The sequence below is a fragment of the Neolamprologus brichardi genome, chromosome 13 (genome assembly GCF_056152115.1).
Source record: "Neolamprologus brichardi isolate AB-2024 chromosome 13, ASM5615211v1, whole genome shotgun sequence".
Taxonomy (NCBI): domain Eukaryota; kingdom Metazoa; phylum Chordata; class Actinopteri; order Cichliformes; family Cichlidae; genus Neolamprologus; species Neolamprologus brichardi.
In genome coordinates, this window is record NC_142116.1 from 18606484 (window position 1) to 18625012 (window position 18529).

Here is an 18529-nt window from a genome sequence, read left to right on the forward strand (position 1 = left end):
ACATGTTTAAAAATTCTTCTGGCTTGTGTTTGGCAGGGAAATGAAGGACCTCCAGGTAGACCAGGGCCTCCAGGGCCTCCGGTAAGTTCCTGGTGCCTCAACAAGTGCTATCTGTTGATAATAAGTCTCAAAACCTACATTAGGGTAATAGATTACACATTATTTTGTTACTGGCACTTTATCCTTTTGGAAACACTCTTATGGTTAGCAAGTTAAATGTATGTCCTCAGCACTTATGTTTCCTCAGTCTAACAGTATTTATTGTATCAGGAAAAGCATAAATGACAAACAGGTACAAATACGATGAAATCGTCACGACCTGCACGCTGGCATTGAGTTATGTTTCTTTCCTTTAAAAGGAAAGTGAGTAAGCGCTTCCAAAGGCAAATCTATAATTCATCAGATGTCCCCTTGAACCTGCCTTGCCCCCCTCCCCTCACACCCTGGTCTCATAAACTGCAGTCTGGGAGGACAAGAGATGGCTCAGTGGCCTGAAAAGGGCACGGGTATTCACTTGCTTCTAAATGAGAACCTTGACTCCTTCTACGTTTACAATAGCCACCCTCTACCAATCTATCATGGGAAAAACATCATTATATGTTCTAATACTATACAAGAAGAGCAGATTACCTAGTTCTCATACCCAAATCTTTTTAATCAGTGTGCTCCTTTGTATTTCTGAGGCACTCGTCTTTTTGGAATTACGACTGGCTCAAGGATTATTAAGTCTACGCTTCTCTGTGTTTTTTTTCTCCTCTTTTCACTTCTCACTCTTTCTCGCACTCTCTTCCTTTCTCTCTCTGTAATCACCAAATGAGCTATTGATCTCTCTTGTGTAGCTTTTAAGGGCTTAGCAGTGTATAACTGCTTCAGACCTACTGTACAGTTTTCTGTAAGGACTCCCGGTGCCTAGAACTTACATTCAATGAAAAGAGCCTCTTAGAGAAGATGTCTGATTTACTCTGGGTTGTGTTGTAGGGCAACGGAATGGGCAGCCTGTACAAGCCACAGGTAAAGATTTTAAAAAACTTCAGATCATTGTCATTGGGATCTTCTGAATGCATAGTGCTGTGCAGAGCATTAAGTCAAATTTGCTAGAAAAAGATTCTGTGCTTGTTGTTTTTGGCCCGTGTTATAAAATATAAAAAAATTCTTTGCAGAGCGGTGGAGCTATTTTAGGACCCCCTGGAGCTCCCGGTGCTCCGGTAAGTATAATCATTGTTGTGCCTGAAGCAAATCCTTTACACTGAATTGTGGAGTAACACTAGCAAACAGGCGTGTGGATACTGTCTGAGCTGCAGAGCCTGGGAGAGCTGAATAACAAATAGCCTGACCAGCCCTCTGGTGTTATCTTGGCTTCTAAGGCTATTATATCACAGTCAATCATGCTCATTGAGATCTGGTGGTTGGTGAAGGCCAAGAGGCTTCTTGACTCTCAAACAGGTGCCTCTTATCCACCCCAGGACACACAACATCATTGAAATGCAAAATAGACTTAGAAGTTCGGCTGCTCTGCACAGTGCCAAGCTGAAGTGACCCGATTTGCTTATCGGGTTCCCCCTGCTCCTCCTTATCAGACAGTTTGTAATCTTGTCCAGTCCTGAGAGACATTCAGTCACAAGCCCTGCAGGGATCCATCCACCAAAACGAACACTTAAGGTGGTGACAAAAAGTAGACACTCTGCTATCCCCAGTGCACAATGGACATGAGCCATAGCTACATCTTAAGGATGCTTCTCCCTGTACTGCATCCATCACAGGCCAACAGCACCACAGGAGCAATCTAAATAAAGGAGCATCTTCATCAGTGTTAAGGAGGATAAGCAGCCCAATTCATCAATAATTGCTTGTGCTTATTAATGTGGAAAATTGCTGGCTTGTGTTGTTTTAAGCCTTTTTGACTGGATTATATGATCCTGATCATTTTAATTGAGCTTGAGACAATATTACACTGTTAGCGTGATTTACACACAGAAAATAAGAGAAAAGGCAAGTAATAATGACTAATATAAATTTAAATGACAATAACATACAGTAACCACATGCCATTAAAGATGATATTTACGATTTTTATGGAAGCAGTTGTCACATTCACAGGGGTAATATGTCCGCTCTCCCTCTCTTTCTTTTTTTAAGGGTCCCAAAGGAGATGAAGGACCTGCAGTAAGTTGAAGCTTTTCATCGTGGGCTATATTTTTTGAGGCATTTGGCTGTTTTTGTGCTCCTCGCAAAAAAATCCAGAGAAGTCAGAGTTGCCAGTTGCTTGCTATAATTATTTCTATGGCTTTCTACTGGATAAAATAAGTCAATACAGCCTCAAGCCCGAGCACTTAACCACTTTCAGAAGAACTCGAACACACAGAAAAAAAAAATGATCTCGACTCCTACAAATATGAAACCTTTGTACCATATTGTCTTGCCAGTGGGAACCCACAAATCCTCACTGCACTTCAAATGCCCATCCCCCCTGACTCTGACGCCTGAAAACAGTCCACACAGACATGGGAATCATCAATTTTTCTCGAGCCCAGTTGCATTTTTTTTTAAATTTTCTTTATTTTTTGTTTGTTTGTTTTGTTTCACAGTGATTTTTCACTGGCATGTTAATTTGACATTTTAATAAATTGTTCAAGCGTCCGCAATGCCTTGGTGGAATTGCCCCAATCCGTCTCACAGCTGATCCTCTGGCTGGCCCGCTCTTCCCATAGCCTGAGTAACGTATTCGTGACAATCTACATGTGTGACAATTACCTGGACAATCCGTCTGTGTCAGTGCCGGTCGCCCCTCTATTCTGTGTAATGGCATTTCTCCATGGCAGCGCGAGCAAGATGAGGTGGATAGAGGCCATCACTTGCTTTAGCACTGGGAATGGCTCTCTATTTTTAGTGAAGAAAGCAGGTGTGATTGTGATTGTCAAATGGCTTTCGTTTTTCTAATGGATATAAAGCCTTCAAGGTGTGACAGCATGTGTCCTAGGTCATTTGAAGTATTGTCCTCTCAATACCTGACCGAGATTATCAAGATGAGAGCGGGAAATGTGTAAAATCTGGGCCCCTGCAGAATTAAATTTATTCGCCTTCATCCATTTTTGATCTATATCTGCTCATTTATGCATGATGGTCGCTTTATAATGACACTTGTTACCTTCCAGTCGCTTATCGCCAGCCTCACTCTAGGACTGTGAGACAGAAATAACCTCATTCTTCGTTGGAAAAACGGGAAAGCGAGGAGTGTTGGGGGGTTTTTTTGTTGGTTTTTTTTTGTCTTAACATAACAGTTGGTGTATTTTTATCTCACAGGGGGAACCAGGGCCCATGGGATTACCTGGGCTTGAAGGGCTGCCGGGTGCTAAGGTAAACATCAAGATACAAAGTTTTCACGATGACCGCCTGTTAAATTCTGAGAATTCCACGTTTTTCTGAGCTGGAGCCAAAGTATTAATGTAATAATTAATAATTTGCACAATTACTTAATGAATTTTCCTTCATTAAAAAAAAAAGTCCTAGAGGCATCTTTTCACAACTTCCTGCCTTTTCTGTGCAGAAATGTTTCCACTGATTGGCGGTGTGTGACTGTGTGTTTTGGGGAAGGTTGATGAGGGTGGAATATTTCGGTTTCTCTGACATCCAGAGTAATTTATCCTTTCAGGGCCTGCTGTCAAAGGTTTGACATATGCAAAGCATTTGCTGTTGAGATATGAAGAAGAGCTAAGTTCTTAAGGAAGTCATTTATAATAAATATATGTGTGTGATTTTTCTGAGGAGATATTTATAGTTTTTTATTAAGTGTTTCAGATTTTTGCATTGCACTTGTCCAGACACATAGCCCAGCAGCTTTCATTATACAGAGTTTCTGATACCACTATCTGTGTGTCTGCTTGATGTGACAGTGATTTATAGTATTTTTTACGTTATGTGTACATTATCTACCTAATATGTTGTGCTTCCAGGGGGATATGGGTTTGTCTGGTCCACCAGGGATGCTAGGTCCTCCAGTAAGTCCTCCATTTTTTAAAATTAATTTAGGACATACTTCTCTCTGATCAGTCATTTATGTTATTTAAGTCTGCCTCTGGCAACAAGTCAGTGATGGGTTTTTTTTAAAGTAGACAGAATAATAGCTCTCAATTCCTATAGCGCCAAACTATTTTGATTAATAATGCTGCCTTACACCTGCAGTCTGTCTGTGCAGTGTTTTGTTGGGAAGGTTTCTTTTGTGCAGCTTTGGTATGCTGGTCTCTGTATTTTAAATGGAAGGTTACAGGGGTGCTGTAGATATGACACTATCGAGGACCTGTCAAACACGGTCTGTTCTTTTCCCATACTTGTGATTGACAGGGAAAGCCCGGCGCTCGTGGAGAGCCAGGGATCCCAGGAGAGCCGGTGAGCCTGAGCCTCTAACTCTCTTTGAGCTGTCAATCTGTACGTCATTCCTTTGTCACTGCCGACTGACACATTGGCTGTCTCTGTTCTGTGACAGGGTGAGAGGGGTCCGCTGGGAGAGACAGGATTCCCTGGGCCCGAGGGACCCCAAGGTCTTCCTGTAAGGATGCTACACAAATTCTGTCGCTCTTCCAATAATATTATCACTACTAGATGTTGACAAAGCACCTTCCAATAATGTCCACACTAGAAACAGTGCTATTAAAACATGGCCGCATAGTCGTTTTACCATTGTAGTGTGTGTCTGGAACAAAAGCAACACGATTCAAGGACAATATGAATAAAATACATATGTTAGCTTCCGCTTGTCCTGTAGATGATTACATTGCTCCACATAATTACCATCAGAGATGGTTTCTGTAATTTTCCCTGTAAGCGCACAATGGAACAATGTTCGCACAGCAATCAGGATCATTATCCCTTGGTTGAGATATCTCATTAACTGTGGAGATTACTAGGAGTGCAACAGCGCTGATCCAATCGAAGGCGGGAGCTGATACAAAATGTCTTTGTTTGTGTTGCGCTTCTTGAGCAGGGGAGACCTGGAAAAGATGGAACTCCAGGATACCAGGTGAGTTGTGTGAACGCGTCGCAAATCCCCTTATAGAAAGCGCTTTACATCAGCCAAGCTACAGAAAGATGGCACAGCAGATTTTTATCCCCCCCTCAAGCTACAGCGTGCTGACTGCATTAAAGCTATTTGCATATTTGAGATTTTAACGATTAAAAAAAAACCTAAATGGAATCCTGCAGATTTAAGGCTTTGTTGACTTTTAGTCTTTTCACCCTCATTATACAGTTAATGCTTTCAGGCAATGATAAAATGTTTGTAATAGAGGGCAGTAGACGCTTCAGATTAAATATGCATTTTTCTGCCTGATGAACCTGGCCAAAATGGAAATAAATATGCATAAAAGTCTACTTTTATGTACCTGATCAAATCTACACTGTTTACTACATAATCACACAGAATGGTCTCACAGTATGGGCTTGAATTGCCATTCACTGCACATTATACAATCTAATACCCAAACTCGATTGACTGCGATTATTACAGCTTTGCTCTGATTTACAATTTTCTTTTCACCTTACACCTTAATGACAGCCCGAGTACTTTATTGTTTTTTTTCCTTCCATTTGTTCATAATCTCAGCATCACACAGAGCCTTTCTATAGACAGGCATGACTTTTTGGTGGGGCAACAGTGCCATCTAGCAGATGGTATAGTTGCCTTCTTTAGCAAAATTCCTTGCACACTGCTTTGAGGTTTAATGTAATGCTCAGGGAAGCACATTTCAGTGGGCAAGATGATAGATTTAAGCCTCCCATCAGGCAGCGGGGAATACAGAGTACTGCAGATTAAAGCAGGCAGGGGAGAACGGCATCACAAAGCGATGCCCGCTTCAAAAACCACATCATGCCAGATTGTCTTTTGCATGGCTCCTGTAATCCAGCAGGAAATTGATACAAAGATGCTCCCAAAGGTATTTCTGTGAGCAGAGTAAAGGGAAGCAATGAGGAGTGACAGAGAGGGATTGGAAGACACAAGATGTTGTGACACGAAACCAGAGACAGGTATTTTCTCCCTGCTCCTCTGTACAGTAGAGGCAGCTGGTGGGAAGGCGTTCGTCATACAAACCAGGAGTGATGCAGAGGATCCGTGACATTGCAGAAGGTGAAACACTATACGGGGAGGAATTATGCCTGAGCTGAGTAAGACGCAATCAGTGCAGCGTCATCTGAAAAGTGTGCATTCCTCAAAGTCAAATAATTCATAAAAATCCTCTGCAAACATCGCTTATAGTGGATTTAACAGAAATTCAAATGAACAAATTCCAGATGAACATATTAGAATGATTGAGTGTTGCTCGCGCCCTTACACAATCCCAAACATCAATGCTTTGTGTGCAGCTACTAAAAAGTTTCAGGGTCAAAATAATTTCCTTTTACTGTTTCACTGCCTTTTTTTTCTTCTTACTCCTCAACAAAGACCTCAACTATATCTTTTCCTTTTTCCTTTCTAAGGGAGCTACAGGTAGACAAGGCGAAAGAGGATCCAAAGGAGAGCGTGTAAGCATTCCTCTTTTCTTAAAAGGAAGCTATTTTTGTGACTCCAACTATAACGCACAACAAAAAGATTTTGATGAATAGTAATGAATAGTAATGAAAGTCTTCACTTCAGCACAAATATGACTAATCCCCACAAGCACATAAGCGCTAGATAAAGGCATTTAACGCTCAGTGCAGTTTGCTATTGTGTTTGCAAAAGCTTGGTCACACTTCCACAGTAATCTGTTGCAAACGCCTTTAATAGAGGATGCAAAATGAGGTTTTAGCTTTGTGTTTGGCAGCAGAACCCCAGGACCAGTAACTAACTGGACACATTAGGAGAAATGGGTCATTGTGCACAGTATGTAAAGTGATACAGCAGGACCTGAAGATTATAGTGACACTGATGCAGCTTTTTCTAGGCAGGAGTGGTAGCTGTAGCACATTCACATGTTTGGTGCCTCAACATCATACACAGGTGAGATATATCTGAGCTGCTACTTTTTTTTAATGCTACAGGGTGATCCAGGAATTCCTGGAGAAAGAGGCGTTCAGGGCGAGAGGGGTCGCCCAGGAGAGCCCGGCCAAATCGGACCCATCGGTACCCAGGGGCAAAAAGGTGATCCCGGCCCTCCAGGACTCCTGGGGAGTGAAAGCCTCCTGGTGAGTTGAAAATTTTCACCGTAAACAAAGACAACCCTCCCAGATAATTAAAAAGCTTTACCGGGCAACTCGAGTTACCACCTCAGTTCTCATACACTGGGGGGGGGAAATGGTGTAGCTACAGCTTTCTGCATGAAACATCAAACAAGGCAGTGCAACGGGAACTTGCTGTTCTCTTTCTGCTCAGCGCTTCCCACTCCTGATCATCTAGGCGCAACAGAAGGTCAGAGAGGGAGCGAGACGGAAACAGAAAGAAAGACAGATATGTGGGCGTGCCTGAAGCTCTGCAGAGCAGCAAAAACACCTCCATCTGTCACAGACATTTTACACTTACTGTATGCAGCCACAACCGTTATATAACATTCACAGTGATGAAAAACTGTTCTGAATGCAAAGATTCGAGGTCCAGGGATACTATTGTTTGGCTTCCTAACTGGTACGGCACAAAAAAAGCACCAACAATCCAGCTGAGAAAGGTTCACACGGCGTGTGCTGTGTTCTGTGCGTACGTGCTCTATGCATGTATATAATTTCTTTATCTTTCCATACATATGGAGGCAAATAGAGCCAGTGTGACAAGCTGCACTTTCAGTCTAAATAGGCAGTGCATTACTTCAGAATTGGAAATAAAGTAACACCACTTTAAAGCTATAATACCAAATTTAATATTCGCCTGCTGAGTTTGGGTTCAGACGTTATATTAAACTGCAATGCAAGGTAGGCTTTCAAGTCAGGAGAAAGCTTTAAAAGCTGAATTTAAACTGAATGACTCTGCCCTGCTTTTTGTCGAGTTTGGTTTGAACAATCTGCGTAGAAGAAATGTTTTATTTAGTAAACGTTCCAGATATCCACTTAATTATCATTTTTACTTGTATCTTTTTATTTTTATTGTCCCTTAATTGCTTTAGTTTCTCTTGTTAAGTGTTAAAATAGTGAGCGCTTTATCACTATTTCCGCTCGCAGGATGACTCCAGCTTTACAGAGGAACTCCGGATGTTTATCCGAAATGAAGTATCGAGGATTTTTGAAGGTAAAAAAACAAAAAAAGAAGTTTATTTTAATTAGTTTGGAGTACTTTTATTTTTTGTGTTGTGTTACCTCTAAGCATTCTTTTCTTCCTTCACAGAGAAGCTTTCTAGCAACAGCGGGCTACAGAAGACACCTGCAGGCATCTTAGCGTCGCAGATCCAAGGACCTCCTGGATCTCCTGGAAAGGATGGATTACCGGGCTCACAAGGAGAGCGTGGACCTCCTGGTAGGATGGCAGGCGGAACGGCTGCACCTTAATGCCACTGCTGGAAAAATACTATAATTTAAATATGAATGAATGAATAGAAATAACACTTGTAAAACCTGATTGCTGTTAATGAAACAGGATTAACCTTAATTTATTTAATGAAAAGAAATTATATATGTACTCCTATAATTACTTCAGCAAACACACCGTATGGTTTACCGAACCATACATTTAGCCAATTATATTTTAGAGAGGAAAGCGTCACATTTTTGTGAGTTGCACCCTGTTGGTTAGCATCTCGTGTTTTTGTGATGTTGATTTGAAATGTTGGAGACTGGCTGGATTAGAGTCGGGCTTGCACTTGCATTTTGTGCGGATTCATGGGTATTTCTCTCTTGCATAGACCCATATATCAATGCAGACTGAGGGGCGGGGAGCAGAGGAAAGGCCGGGAGTGTGGTGCACAGCGGCTCTCTGGGAAATATGAAGACAAACGAAGAATTGGCTGTGAAAAAGAGAAAGTGTTATCAATGTGGACAGGAAAGAACCTCAGTATTGATACCTCACTCCAGGAAAGAAAGCCCCTAAAATGCAAAAGGAGCGTAGTCAGGAAAGAGGGTTGACATTCTTTTATCAAACTAATACAAATTTCTGACTGCTCATACAACACTAATGGTTTGCCGGTGCAGGCTTTGTACCTCAGACTTGCTTAGATTTGTACTGTGTCCGCAGCAGAACTATGGTATCGTAACTTTTAAAGAGGAGGAGTGATTTGATTGTGTTGGTGCAGATCAAAAGCACCGCTGCATTGGCCGTTCTCTTTGAGCTTTGTTATCTACCTCACATTATTCAAGACCATTTACATTTTAACCCACTGCTATAATATAAAGGGCTGCTTTCATTCACAAATGTCTCCAAATTAGCCAGCTACTCAACTCTAAATATTTGTGCGTTAATGCCACTGGCGTTTACACATGTCTTTGACATTATTTTGCTTGTTTTGTTTTTTTACGCTTCCAAAAAAAAGTGTTTTATAGGTGATCTTTAATGCAGCTTTGCAATAAATATTTATTGAAAACAAAGAGGAAAGTTATTTCCCTTGATAATTCAGAAATTCAACAACTTCTTTTTTTTTTTTTCTTTGTTGACTTGGGCCTTGAGAGTTTGGGGTAATATTTCCTCATTATTTCTCGTCATCCTCCGCTGGAGACTGTGCTCCTCTGGAATATCCAATTTGACTTCTTCTCCAATATGCCGAAATGAATTGTTTATGGAGAAAAATAACCCCTCTGTTGAGTTCACAGTTTTTTCTTTTCTTCCTTTCTTCTGTCTTTGGTGTGATTTCACATGGGTGAAAGTCTCAAGCTGTTAAGAGAACGCCCATAGGGGCTCGTGCTGGAGAACACCATTTCTTTATTTCCTACTTTGTTGTAATTAAGTGCTCATTTGTGAGTCATCGTTCACTTTTGGGATCTTCACAAAGTTTCTCTTTGATGAAAGCCATTGTGCTGAAGTGCATATTTCATCAATTTTGCTTCTTTTTTTGTGTTCTTGTTTTAACATTTGTTTTGTATTTCAATGCATTCTGTGTAACATTTATACTGAGTGAAACAAACATGTCTGTAAGCTCTGTTTTAAAGCTGCTCTGTTCTTCCTGCGAGATGGACATATCAGTAAATAGAAAGAAAGTTGTTTTTTTTCTTTCTTTTTTGTAAGACACGGTACGATTAAGTAGATGTGTCTTTTAATATTGTATACAACAGCGTACAACAGGTGCAGGTTCAATGAAGCATGAAAAACCACTGTTTGCCAGTATTATATTTTGTTAACTTACTTTGTCCATTAGTGCCCCAAGACACAATTTGTTTTCAACTAAGTACGCACTGTGGCATTTTTCGATTTATCAGACTGCACCAATCCACCGTGGCCCCCAAGCTTATTGCCCTGTGTGCTATTCAGAAATTTTTTATTTATTTTTTTGCTCAAGGTACAGTGCACTTTTCTCCGTGGAACGTCTCCTGCCTGAATGAATGCCCCGGGCTCTGTGAGTGTTGAAAGAAGTCTCATTATTGTGGCAATGTGTGGATAGCCCCCCTTTTTTTTATTTCTTTGAGATTCAGTTTTGGAGCATTCATAAGCCTTTTTTCTGAGATTTTCTCTGACATGTAAGCGTTGGAGCGTTTCCCCTTTGGGCCAAGCAGTGAAATGCTTGATACTCCTGTCAATGTTTCTGATGCACTCCATGCAGCCACTGGTTGTGAGACTCCATTACTTTAAGTGCCTCGTGGGGAAATGTTTTTTGCAGCCTCTCAAATTCTTACTTGGTATGCTGCTGTTTTGAACTGTAGACGTACTGGTTTTTGCATGCACTGAAAAAGCCCTTGAATAATATGATTGTTTGCATACAGTTAAAAGCAACCGCCTGCCTGGTCTGACTTGAAGATGTGCGAATGCTTTGAATTTTCTTTTTACACACTGAGCATGCTCACGGTTTGTGTTCTTTCTTGGAGGTAGTCAGGCAGCAGCCAGTCTCCAGCATAGGACAGAGTGAACATAATGAGCATCAGAGTAAAGCGTCTGTCATGAATAGCCACGATTGCTTTCGGTTGTTTGCGGAGTTCACCTTTGACTTGGCCTACCTTTCCACTCTCTGAATGCCTTTAGTGACCCACGTGTCTGATCTCTGATTGTTAAAAGCCTCTTGTCTCTGTTTTGAAATCGTCAAAGATGTGATGTGTGCTGTTGTTAGAAAGCTGCACAAATCCACAATGCAGTGGTCTGTTTCCACTTCACCTACTAAGGGTGCATCTCTCAAAATAAGTGCATACTTGATACCTGACACTGCTGTCATCCTGATTATACATAATCGAGAAGCTGTGCAGTGTTATTAGGAGTCCGTTGACAAATATAAAGGTTCCACAAGTGTGTCCTCATTTTGACACTTTGTCGTGCTTTGGCATTTGTACTAATCTTACTAACTGTAATTCAAACTGTGTAGAGATGGCACCACAACAGGACTGCAGGACTGCTTTAGGTTTGTAGTATTTGTTTTCTCAGCCACAATGTTGTGTGTGTGTTTGCGTCCACAGGAATCAGGGGTCAGAAAGGAGAGCGAGGCCAGCTTGGACTAGGGTTACCAGGAGATCCAGGACCCACGGGGCCACCAGGTAAGAACACCTTATGAGTAGAGGCATTTTAGTTTGAATGTTTAATTTGATATGCTGTGCAAAAGTCTTTATCCACCCCTCATTTGTTAGTATTTTGCTTCCAATGAGTCTTTCTGGTCATTTTTTTAAGTGTTCATGAGCAATAGTTTCCAGGCTTTCTAAATCCTGAAGATTTCCAAAAAATCATCATCAGGCATCTTGGCTTTTTTTTTTTTTTACATTGGAGACTTTATCTATATAATACCTTACACCATCACCAGCAGTTTTACAGCAACTCTGGAACAAAGGACAACGCGTAAAGTCAAAAGGGTCAATTATAGTGCTGAACATGCAGAGAATTACCACCCATCTCTGCTGTTCTCCTCAGTTCTATGGAGCATTTTACTGTCTTTAAGCTCATTGTTTTAGTTTTATGGACTGCAAAGTTACTGTTTTTGTTCCCCCTCACCTCTATCAACATTGTTTCAAGCCACAGTCAGCAACTGGATTTAGCATAGCTCATTATATACTGATTGCCTCTTTTGACACAGTCCTGCGTTTTTAAAATGTTCAAATAAGAAAGTGTTTTAAAGTGTTCTAACCATCAGCCATATACTAATAAAATGGCAGAAACTATGCTATTTGCACGTTGCATGTATGAGGGCACTTCTGAAAATTGCCCTCCTCGTGTTTTAATTATACCGCAGGCATTAAAATGATCAGGAAGAATAACCATTACATTGACCACCCCCCTTTCGCCATTATTTATCAGGCTTTTTTTAGCTGCCCCCAAGAAGGAAATTCTATTTCAGCCTTCAATTGGTTTCTCAGCATGTTAGAGTCAACTTGGCTTCTAGATTGCATTATGTTCTCAAAAAACCCCTGTGCTCCTGCGACATAAATAGGACCCCAATAGAGGTTGAATTTGGCGGTGGCAGAAAATGACTTCCGCTCTATAAAATGAACTGCTTGGTGTTGTCGTGAACGAAAGGAGACAAGCCAAGATTTCAGCATGTCCTTTGTCGTGCAAAATAACTAAAAAAAAAAAACCCAAAACCTCAGCATATCTTGATGGAAGATGAGAAGTGGGGTTAACTTGCTGATTTTCAGCCTGTGATTGTAGGAGTGTATGTATGCACATAATGCATGTGCAGGAGTGTATGTATGCACATAATGCATGTGCAGGGGAAAGATATCTTGGCTGTAGCTCCACTGGAGAGGACAAATCACAGCTTTTGAAAGACATCATGTCTGTAGGCACACAGTTATAAGAAGCACCTGCAGCTCAACTGGTGGGGGTTAGAGTTAAGCTGTAGTCACGTCTCAGGAAGACCTTGAAAGTGCTTAAACTAAGTGCTATCAACGAGCTGCCCCACTCCTCTGCTTTTCCTGGTGGTATTCTTGACACTAGTCGTGCATAGAGCAGGTTCCCCTCAGACTCAGACTGGGATATGTGAGTCACGTAAATGAAATTTGCACAGCTTTGATTTATCAGTTATAATATAATAAATATATAAAATAAAGGGTAAGAAATCTGTCTGGCAGGCTCCACGGGTCGATGAATCAAGGCACTTCTAATCAATCAGTATTTTCAAGTTGTTGGGTTTTTCTTTTTGAGAAGTGACCTCATACTGTAGTTGCTATCTTTGCCCCCACGTGTTCGTTCCCTGATGTGCTCTGATGGTAATTAGACCTGAAGGTGCTGCCGTTGGAGTGCATTAGTTCTGAATTGTGCCAAATTAGCAGGGTAAAGCTATCAGCTGTACAAAGCCACTTAAACTTGTTGTATTAACAAAGAGAATTAACAAACTGGAACATAAGGTACTTTAGATGATTAGGGGTTTTTTTCCTGTGTCTTTCCACCGCCACGATACTGTGGATAGTTTGTCTGAGCACTTAAGCAGTAGATGGATGTGGCTCTGATGGAAAGGGCAAGTTGTGTTTTCGCAGGGAGGTAAAGGACAAGGCAGTACCTGCAATTCTCTTTGTACAAACTATAGTGCAGACAAGGCTCCCTCGAGCTGTGAATGGGTTGACTGATGTAATGGACACTCCTGTGGCAGGACTGCAGTGGAGGGCTTTTTTTTGTTTTTGTCTCTTGTCTTTTTTTGCAGGCTTTCTAAGAAAGAAGGTGTTATTCTTGGTGTTGTTTTCGTATATGAACAATATACGAGAGACCATGAAGCAATGCAGACCGCTTTGACACTTCAGCAAGCTGTTGCTAAGTAACATGAGATACTAATGTCTCATCGGCCGCGATGACCTCACCATATCAGAGAGCGAGGATGTGTTCTTCCTCTCTCCTCCATTCTCATTACAGAGAAACCGGAGAATTCATTAATTGTAAATGAGATGTCCTCAGTTCTGAATGATCCTCCAATGCAGCTATATAGTGATCTATTGATACTCACTGCAGTCCCACTTTGCATTACATCAGAGGAGCATTTCTCAATTAAATGAAAGTAAAGAAGAAGAACTGCGACTGTAATTACAGACTGATTTTTTTTAATTGATTTTAAAACAAAACAAATTAAATGCAATTTAAAATGTTCTAAAATAAAAAGACCGTGTAGAAGTTGCACCTAATATTTGTTTTTTATTTTTCATTACCCTTGCAATTAGTCTTTCACACTTTGAGAAACTGGAAGCAGCAAACCATAGAATGGCTGAGTCCTTTTCTGATCAAATATTGGCTAAATTAACTAAGCAGGAAATTTTATCTCTTGTGCTTTGAAATGCTGATGAAAAATTCTCAATAGGAATTGTCGTCTGCTTGACACTTGATTTCAAAGACACTGGTATTGGTTTAAAAGCAATGCATACAAACAATATTGAGACTGTGAGAACTTACATTTACATTAGTGAATATAAATGGAGCAGATCTGCTAACAAACCAAAGGTAAAAATCTGCCTGGTTCTTGTTTTAATTCTTCTAAACATGTGTACAAAGGTAACACTACCCTGGATACACTGGCTAACCTTTTTGCTTGTAACTTATGTGAAGAATAAAATGCATTTAAGTAAAATAAGAATACACAATTCCCCGATGCTTATTTCCAGTGGTGAGTTCAAGTTAGGACTTGCAATACATTCACAATAATAAAGAAAAAGGCCCTGCTAGCCAGCCCGCTCGTTAGTCGAAGGAAATGGGGAAATGCAACTTTAACAAGAAATGGCTTGAGAATAGTGATTCATCTTGGTGGTTAAAGCTGGCGGCTGGAAATACTTACAAAGCAGATTGCTCTGTGAATGGAAGGGGTTTCTTTGTCTTTGGTTTAGCATTAATAAACATATTTGTACATGTGTTTGTACAACGAATTTATCTTACCACACTGCTAATTTTTAACTCGTGTAGCTTTCTTTACTTGGAGATAGTATACTTTTAATACTCTGTGCAATTTCGAGGTCCGTGTGAGTGGTGAGAGCGGGACTTCCAGGCGATGATCTAAATGTAGCAGAAGCACTATAATGTTCACAGCTGGCTACCCTCCATTTGTGATTCTGTACAGCTCGCCTGTATGGACAGTGAATGGCTGTGAGTGTTTGTGAGGGGAACATGTGCCTGCTTTATCACTAATTGAAAGCTCTTCTGAATGATGATAAAGTGCAGCCTGGTGCCGTAATTAATGCACTCTAATTCTCTGTGAAGGCCCACCTGGGATCTCTTCTCGGGGCCCTCCTGGCTCTCCAGGGCCCCGTGGACCCCCCGGTACTTGCGACCCCAGCAACTGTCTTCTTCCATCTTTGTGAGCCCAGCAGAGGGGTTTGAGCTATTACGAAGACAGCCATCCGGCTCTGAGCTCAGTGCTGCAGCCACACAGCAGGGGAAGTCGGAGAGACTCGCCGCTGACCTTTTTTTTCACTTTACTAAAACACTCAGATGCTGTCTGGGTTTTGTTTTTCTGGGATTGTTGTTGGGTTTGTTTTGAATACAGCTGAAATCTCTTTGCAATGCAGTACTTTTAAGTTATTTTCCTTTTTTTTAAATTTCATATGCTCTACTGTGACGTGATGCATTCCTTGTCAACTCTCATGTCTTTCAAGACCATGAAATGACTCCTGTCTGAAAAAAAAACACCATCTTAATTATGCGTTTGCCTCTTTAATGGGCATGTCTATGCACTCTTCTGTTCGCACTCAGATAAGCTGTTGTGGCGACCGAAGGTACATCTCATGTTTCTGTGTTCTCGTGCGTGTTTGCACGAGTTTCTGTGTGTTTGAGGAACAGATTAGCTGAGCAAATGTACTTATTGTACGTGTAGGTGTGAGAAAATAGCAGATTTATGAAGCGCCTTATGTAACCAAAGTGCAGCCGACGTGTCTGATATAGAAATTATTTATTTTAAGCCGCATTCTGCAAGAATGTATTTTCAAAATGGTCATAATGAATGTAGGAAATGTAGCATGAATATTGAGTATAGTTGTTACTAGAAAGTGGATTTTCGGATTACCCGTAATCCCGATGGAGTCTCTGGTGACACCTTTGCGTCGTGTACAATGATCACTTTTAAAAGAAGCTGCCGTATAATTGTCGGTTAACGCGTCTTCCAGTTTTCTGCAAGTCACTAGTTGTTAACTGAGCGCTCGTCGGCGAGGATTGCCAAATCTTTTGTAAGACAAAACCAACAAACAGCTCAGTGACACTGTTTGTCTGGAGCTTCTTTTTTTAGCCTTTTACATCATTTTTTTCCACATGAAATGAATGTAATTTAAATGGCATTTGTGTTCAGTGATTGTAGCATGACCCTTCATTTAGCTTTACTGTGGAGTTAATCTGTAAATATTGTGTATTTTCAATTTTTGTTTTTGTTTTTCCTTTTCATTTTTCTTGTGTAATGGGGTGAGTTAAGGGACCTGACAACATCATTTTCATCCATTTTTTGTCATTGTAACAACACGTTAAGGTTCTCACCTGTCACACAGTGCTGCAAATTATTAACACATATTGTTTACAAGGTGTCGTGTATGACAATTCCTCTGGTTTTTATGTATATTTTTGATTTTCAGAAACACAAAGGAGATCAGAATACTACACTACAGCTAACAGACGCATCAAACTTTTCATGTACTTGAACTTTCTTGTAATCGCACCGTGGTGTTTTTAACAGTTGGGTTTCAGGGAGCTTTGAGACTGGAGTTTCGATTTATTTATGTGCTACGAATTTTCTGAAACCTTTGAAGCCTGTGCATTTTATCTAAACAGGCCGTGTAACTGTAGTGTAGATCTTGTGCAGAAACACACATTTTAAGAACTTAAGTATGCTAAAGACGACAAAAAAAAATTTAAAAATCCTGCATTTACACATTGGATTTTAGTTTATTCACTTCTTTAAAAAGTTTTTGTTCTTTCAAACTTTATAATCTTACTAAACTTTTTTGTGTAGAAGAAAAAGATAATTAGCCTGTAGTGTATATTGGTTTCCTCAGGTTTTCATTTTGAGCTCTGTTTAATTAGAGCTTGATGCAAAGGCTTTAATTTTACTTTTAAAGAGTCCTGCTGTGATTCATGTTTGAAACGCTCTGTGTGTGTATCTGAAATTTTGTGACATTAAGAGCTCGGTTCTTTCTGTCTCTCCTTTAACATCTGCAGTTTGACACTTTTTTCCCTTTGTACTTCACAGTCATTATTCTTCTCTTATACATGTAAATTTTAACTCGCATCTTACAGAGTATCTGGAGAGCTTTTTTTCCCCTTTTTTTTTTTACATTTTTCTCAGCATGCCAGCTTGGTTTTATCTCTGCTAAATTTTATCAGACTGGGTGGGTTTAATTTTAGAGGAGTACTGAATCAAACGCTTGCCACAAACTTCATTTGTGAGTTGAAAGAGCCCCCTGCTGGACATGTATTTCATTGCTTTTGTAATGTGAATGGGAAACTATTATTCTTTGCTTTTGTAGGCCACATAAAATCCCCTCCTTCTAGGAGCTCCTGTCCTTTCATCAAAGTAATTTTCATATTCGGTTTTAATGGGTTCCCGTCAGAGACGATAACACTGACCTTGATGAGATTCAAATGAGACAGCATCAGCAAACTAATGTGACCTAAACTTTTTCAGCGTGCTGATGAAAGCACCTCCCTCCATATATTGAATTTAGCTTCAATTGATATTAATGTGCACCAGTTTGTGGCTTCAGTTTAACTAAACAGCATAATAAGTAGGGAGGACACAAATTGGCTGCTGATGACACAGCTCACTTCACTAGAAATTTGAAGCCATTCATATTACTCCAATTGTTCTAAGTGGAAAATGTCAGATGAAAGCAAACTCGCGGACAGAGTCATTGAAGGTTGAAGCATCCTAAAACAATAACGCCGCTTTCATACGTGCACGTGTTTCTTTCTTTTTTCCTTCTTTGTTTTTTTTGCATATTCTCTCCAGTAATGTAAGTCGATCCGGTTGCCACATGTGATCTAATCTTGTAAGCAAAGCCTGTAATGAGATGTAATATGTAGCAGACTCTCAGCGTGGTCCCTAGGATTAAAAATGTCTGCCTGCTGGTCTCAGTGAAACTGATCTCTGCTCTTTTATAAGCTCATGTTGTGCCGTGTGACTTCAATGTTTGTTCTTTGTTTGAACACCTACCTCAGTCTTGGTTTACCACAACGACATGATTAGATTTGTTGTTGTTGTTGTTGGGGGGGGAGACACCAAAAAAACTGTTGCCTTTTAACTGAAAAAGCAAATGAAAGCCTCATGTCTATGTAAAAACACACATATTGCAGTTCTGTTATCAGCCGACGTGCTGATGGGAAGACAGAGAACAGGCGCGGTGATGTTCCTGTTGTTGGCGGAGTGTAAGGGGGGGGGGGGGGGGGGGGGGGGGTTACCAGGCATCAGAGGTTATACTTTACAGCCTTCTTTGCAGCTTCTTTCATTTACACTGATTAATGGCATCTGCCTTACACGTGTGCAATAAATGTTATTCAGTGCGTGACTTCCTTGTATATTCTGCACTTACACTTCTTTTCAGTAAAACTTTATTCACAAAC

The 18529-nt window shown here is 40.6% G+C and overlaps 1 protein-coding gene across 5 annotated transcripts in view; it reads left to right on the forward strand.

Annotated features, from left to right (window-relative positions):
• col19a1 (collagen, type XIX, alpha 1) overlaps nucleotides 1-18343 on the forward strand; it is a 101602-nt gene extending 83259 nt beyond the window's left edge. For 4 of the 5 annotated variants that reach the window (XM_035912041.2, XM_006800766.3, XM_006800764.3 and 1 more), the window contains 15 exons: nucleotides 37-81; nucleotides 979-1011; nucleotides 1161-1205; nucleotides 2137-2163; nucleotides 3301-3354; nucleotides 3951-3995; nucleotides 4339-4383; nucleotides 4481-4543; nucleotides 4979-5014; nucleotides 6469-6513; nucleotides 7012-7155; nucleotides 8119-8185; nucleotides 8282-8410; nucleotides 11482-11559; nucleotides 15188-18343. In XM_035912041.2, coding sequence (XP_035767934.1) covers nucleotides 37-81; nucleotides 979-1011; nucleotides 1161-1205; nucleotides 2137-2163; nucleotides 3301-3354; nucleotides 3951-3995; nucleotides 4339-4383; nucleotides 4481-4543; nucleotides 4979-5014; nucleotides 6469-6513; nucleotides 7012-7155; nucleotides 8119-8185; nucleotides 8282-8410; nucleotides 11482-11559; nucleotides 15188-15288 — 957 coding nt within the window. In that variant the 3' untranslated portion in view covers nucleotides 15289-18343. Of the gene's footprint in view, nucleotides 1-36; nucleotides 82-978; nucleotides 1012-1160; nucleotides 1206-2136; nucleotides 2164-3300; nucleotides 3355-3950; nucleotides 3996-4338; nucleotides 4384-4480; nucleotides 4544-4978; nucleotides 5015-6468; nucleotides 6514-7011; nucleotides 7156-8118; nucleotides 8186-8281; nucleotides 8411-8795; nucleotides 11560-15187 lie in introns of all 5 variants that reach the window. The other variant, XR_004843943.2, reaches the window with a different exon arrangement.
• Nucleotides 18344-18529: the final 186 nt, after the last annotated feature.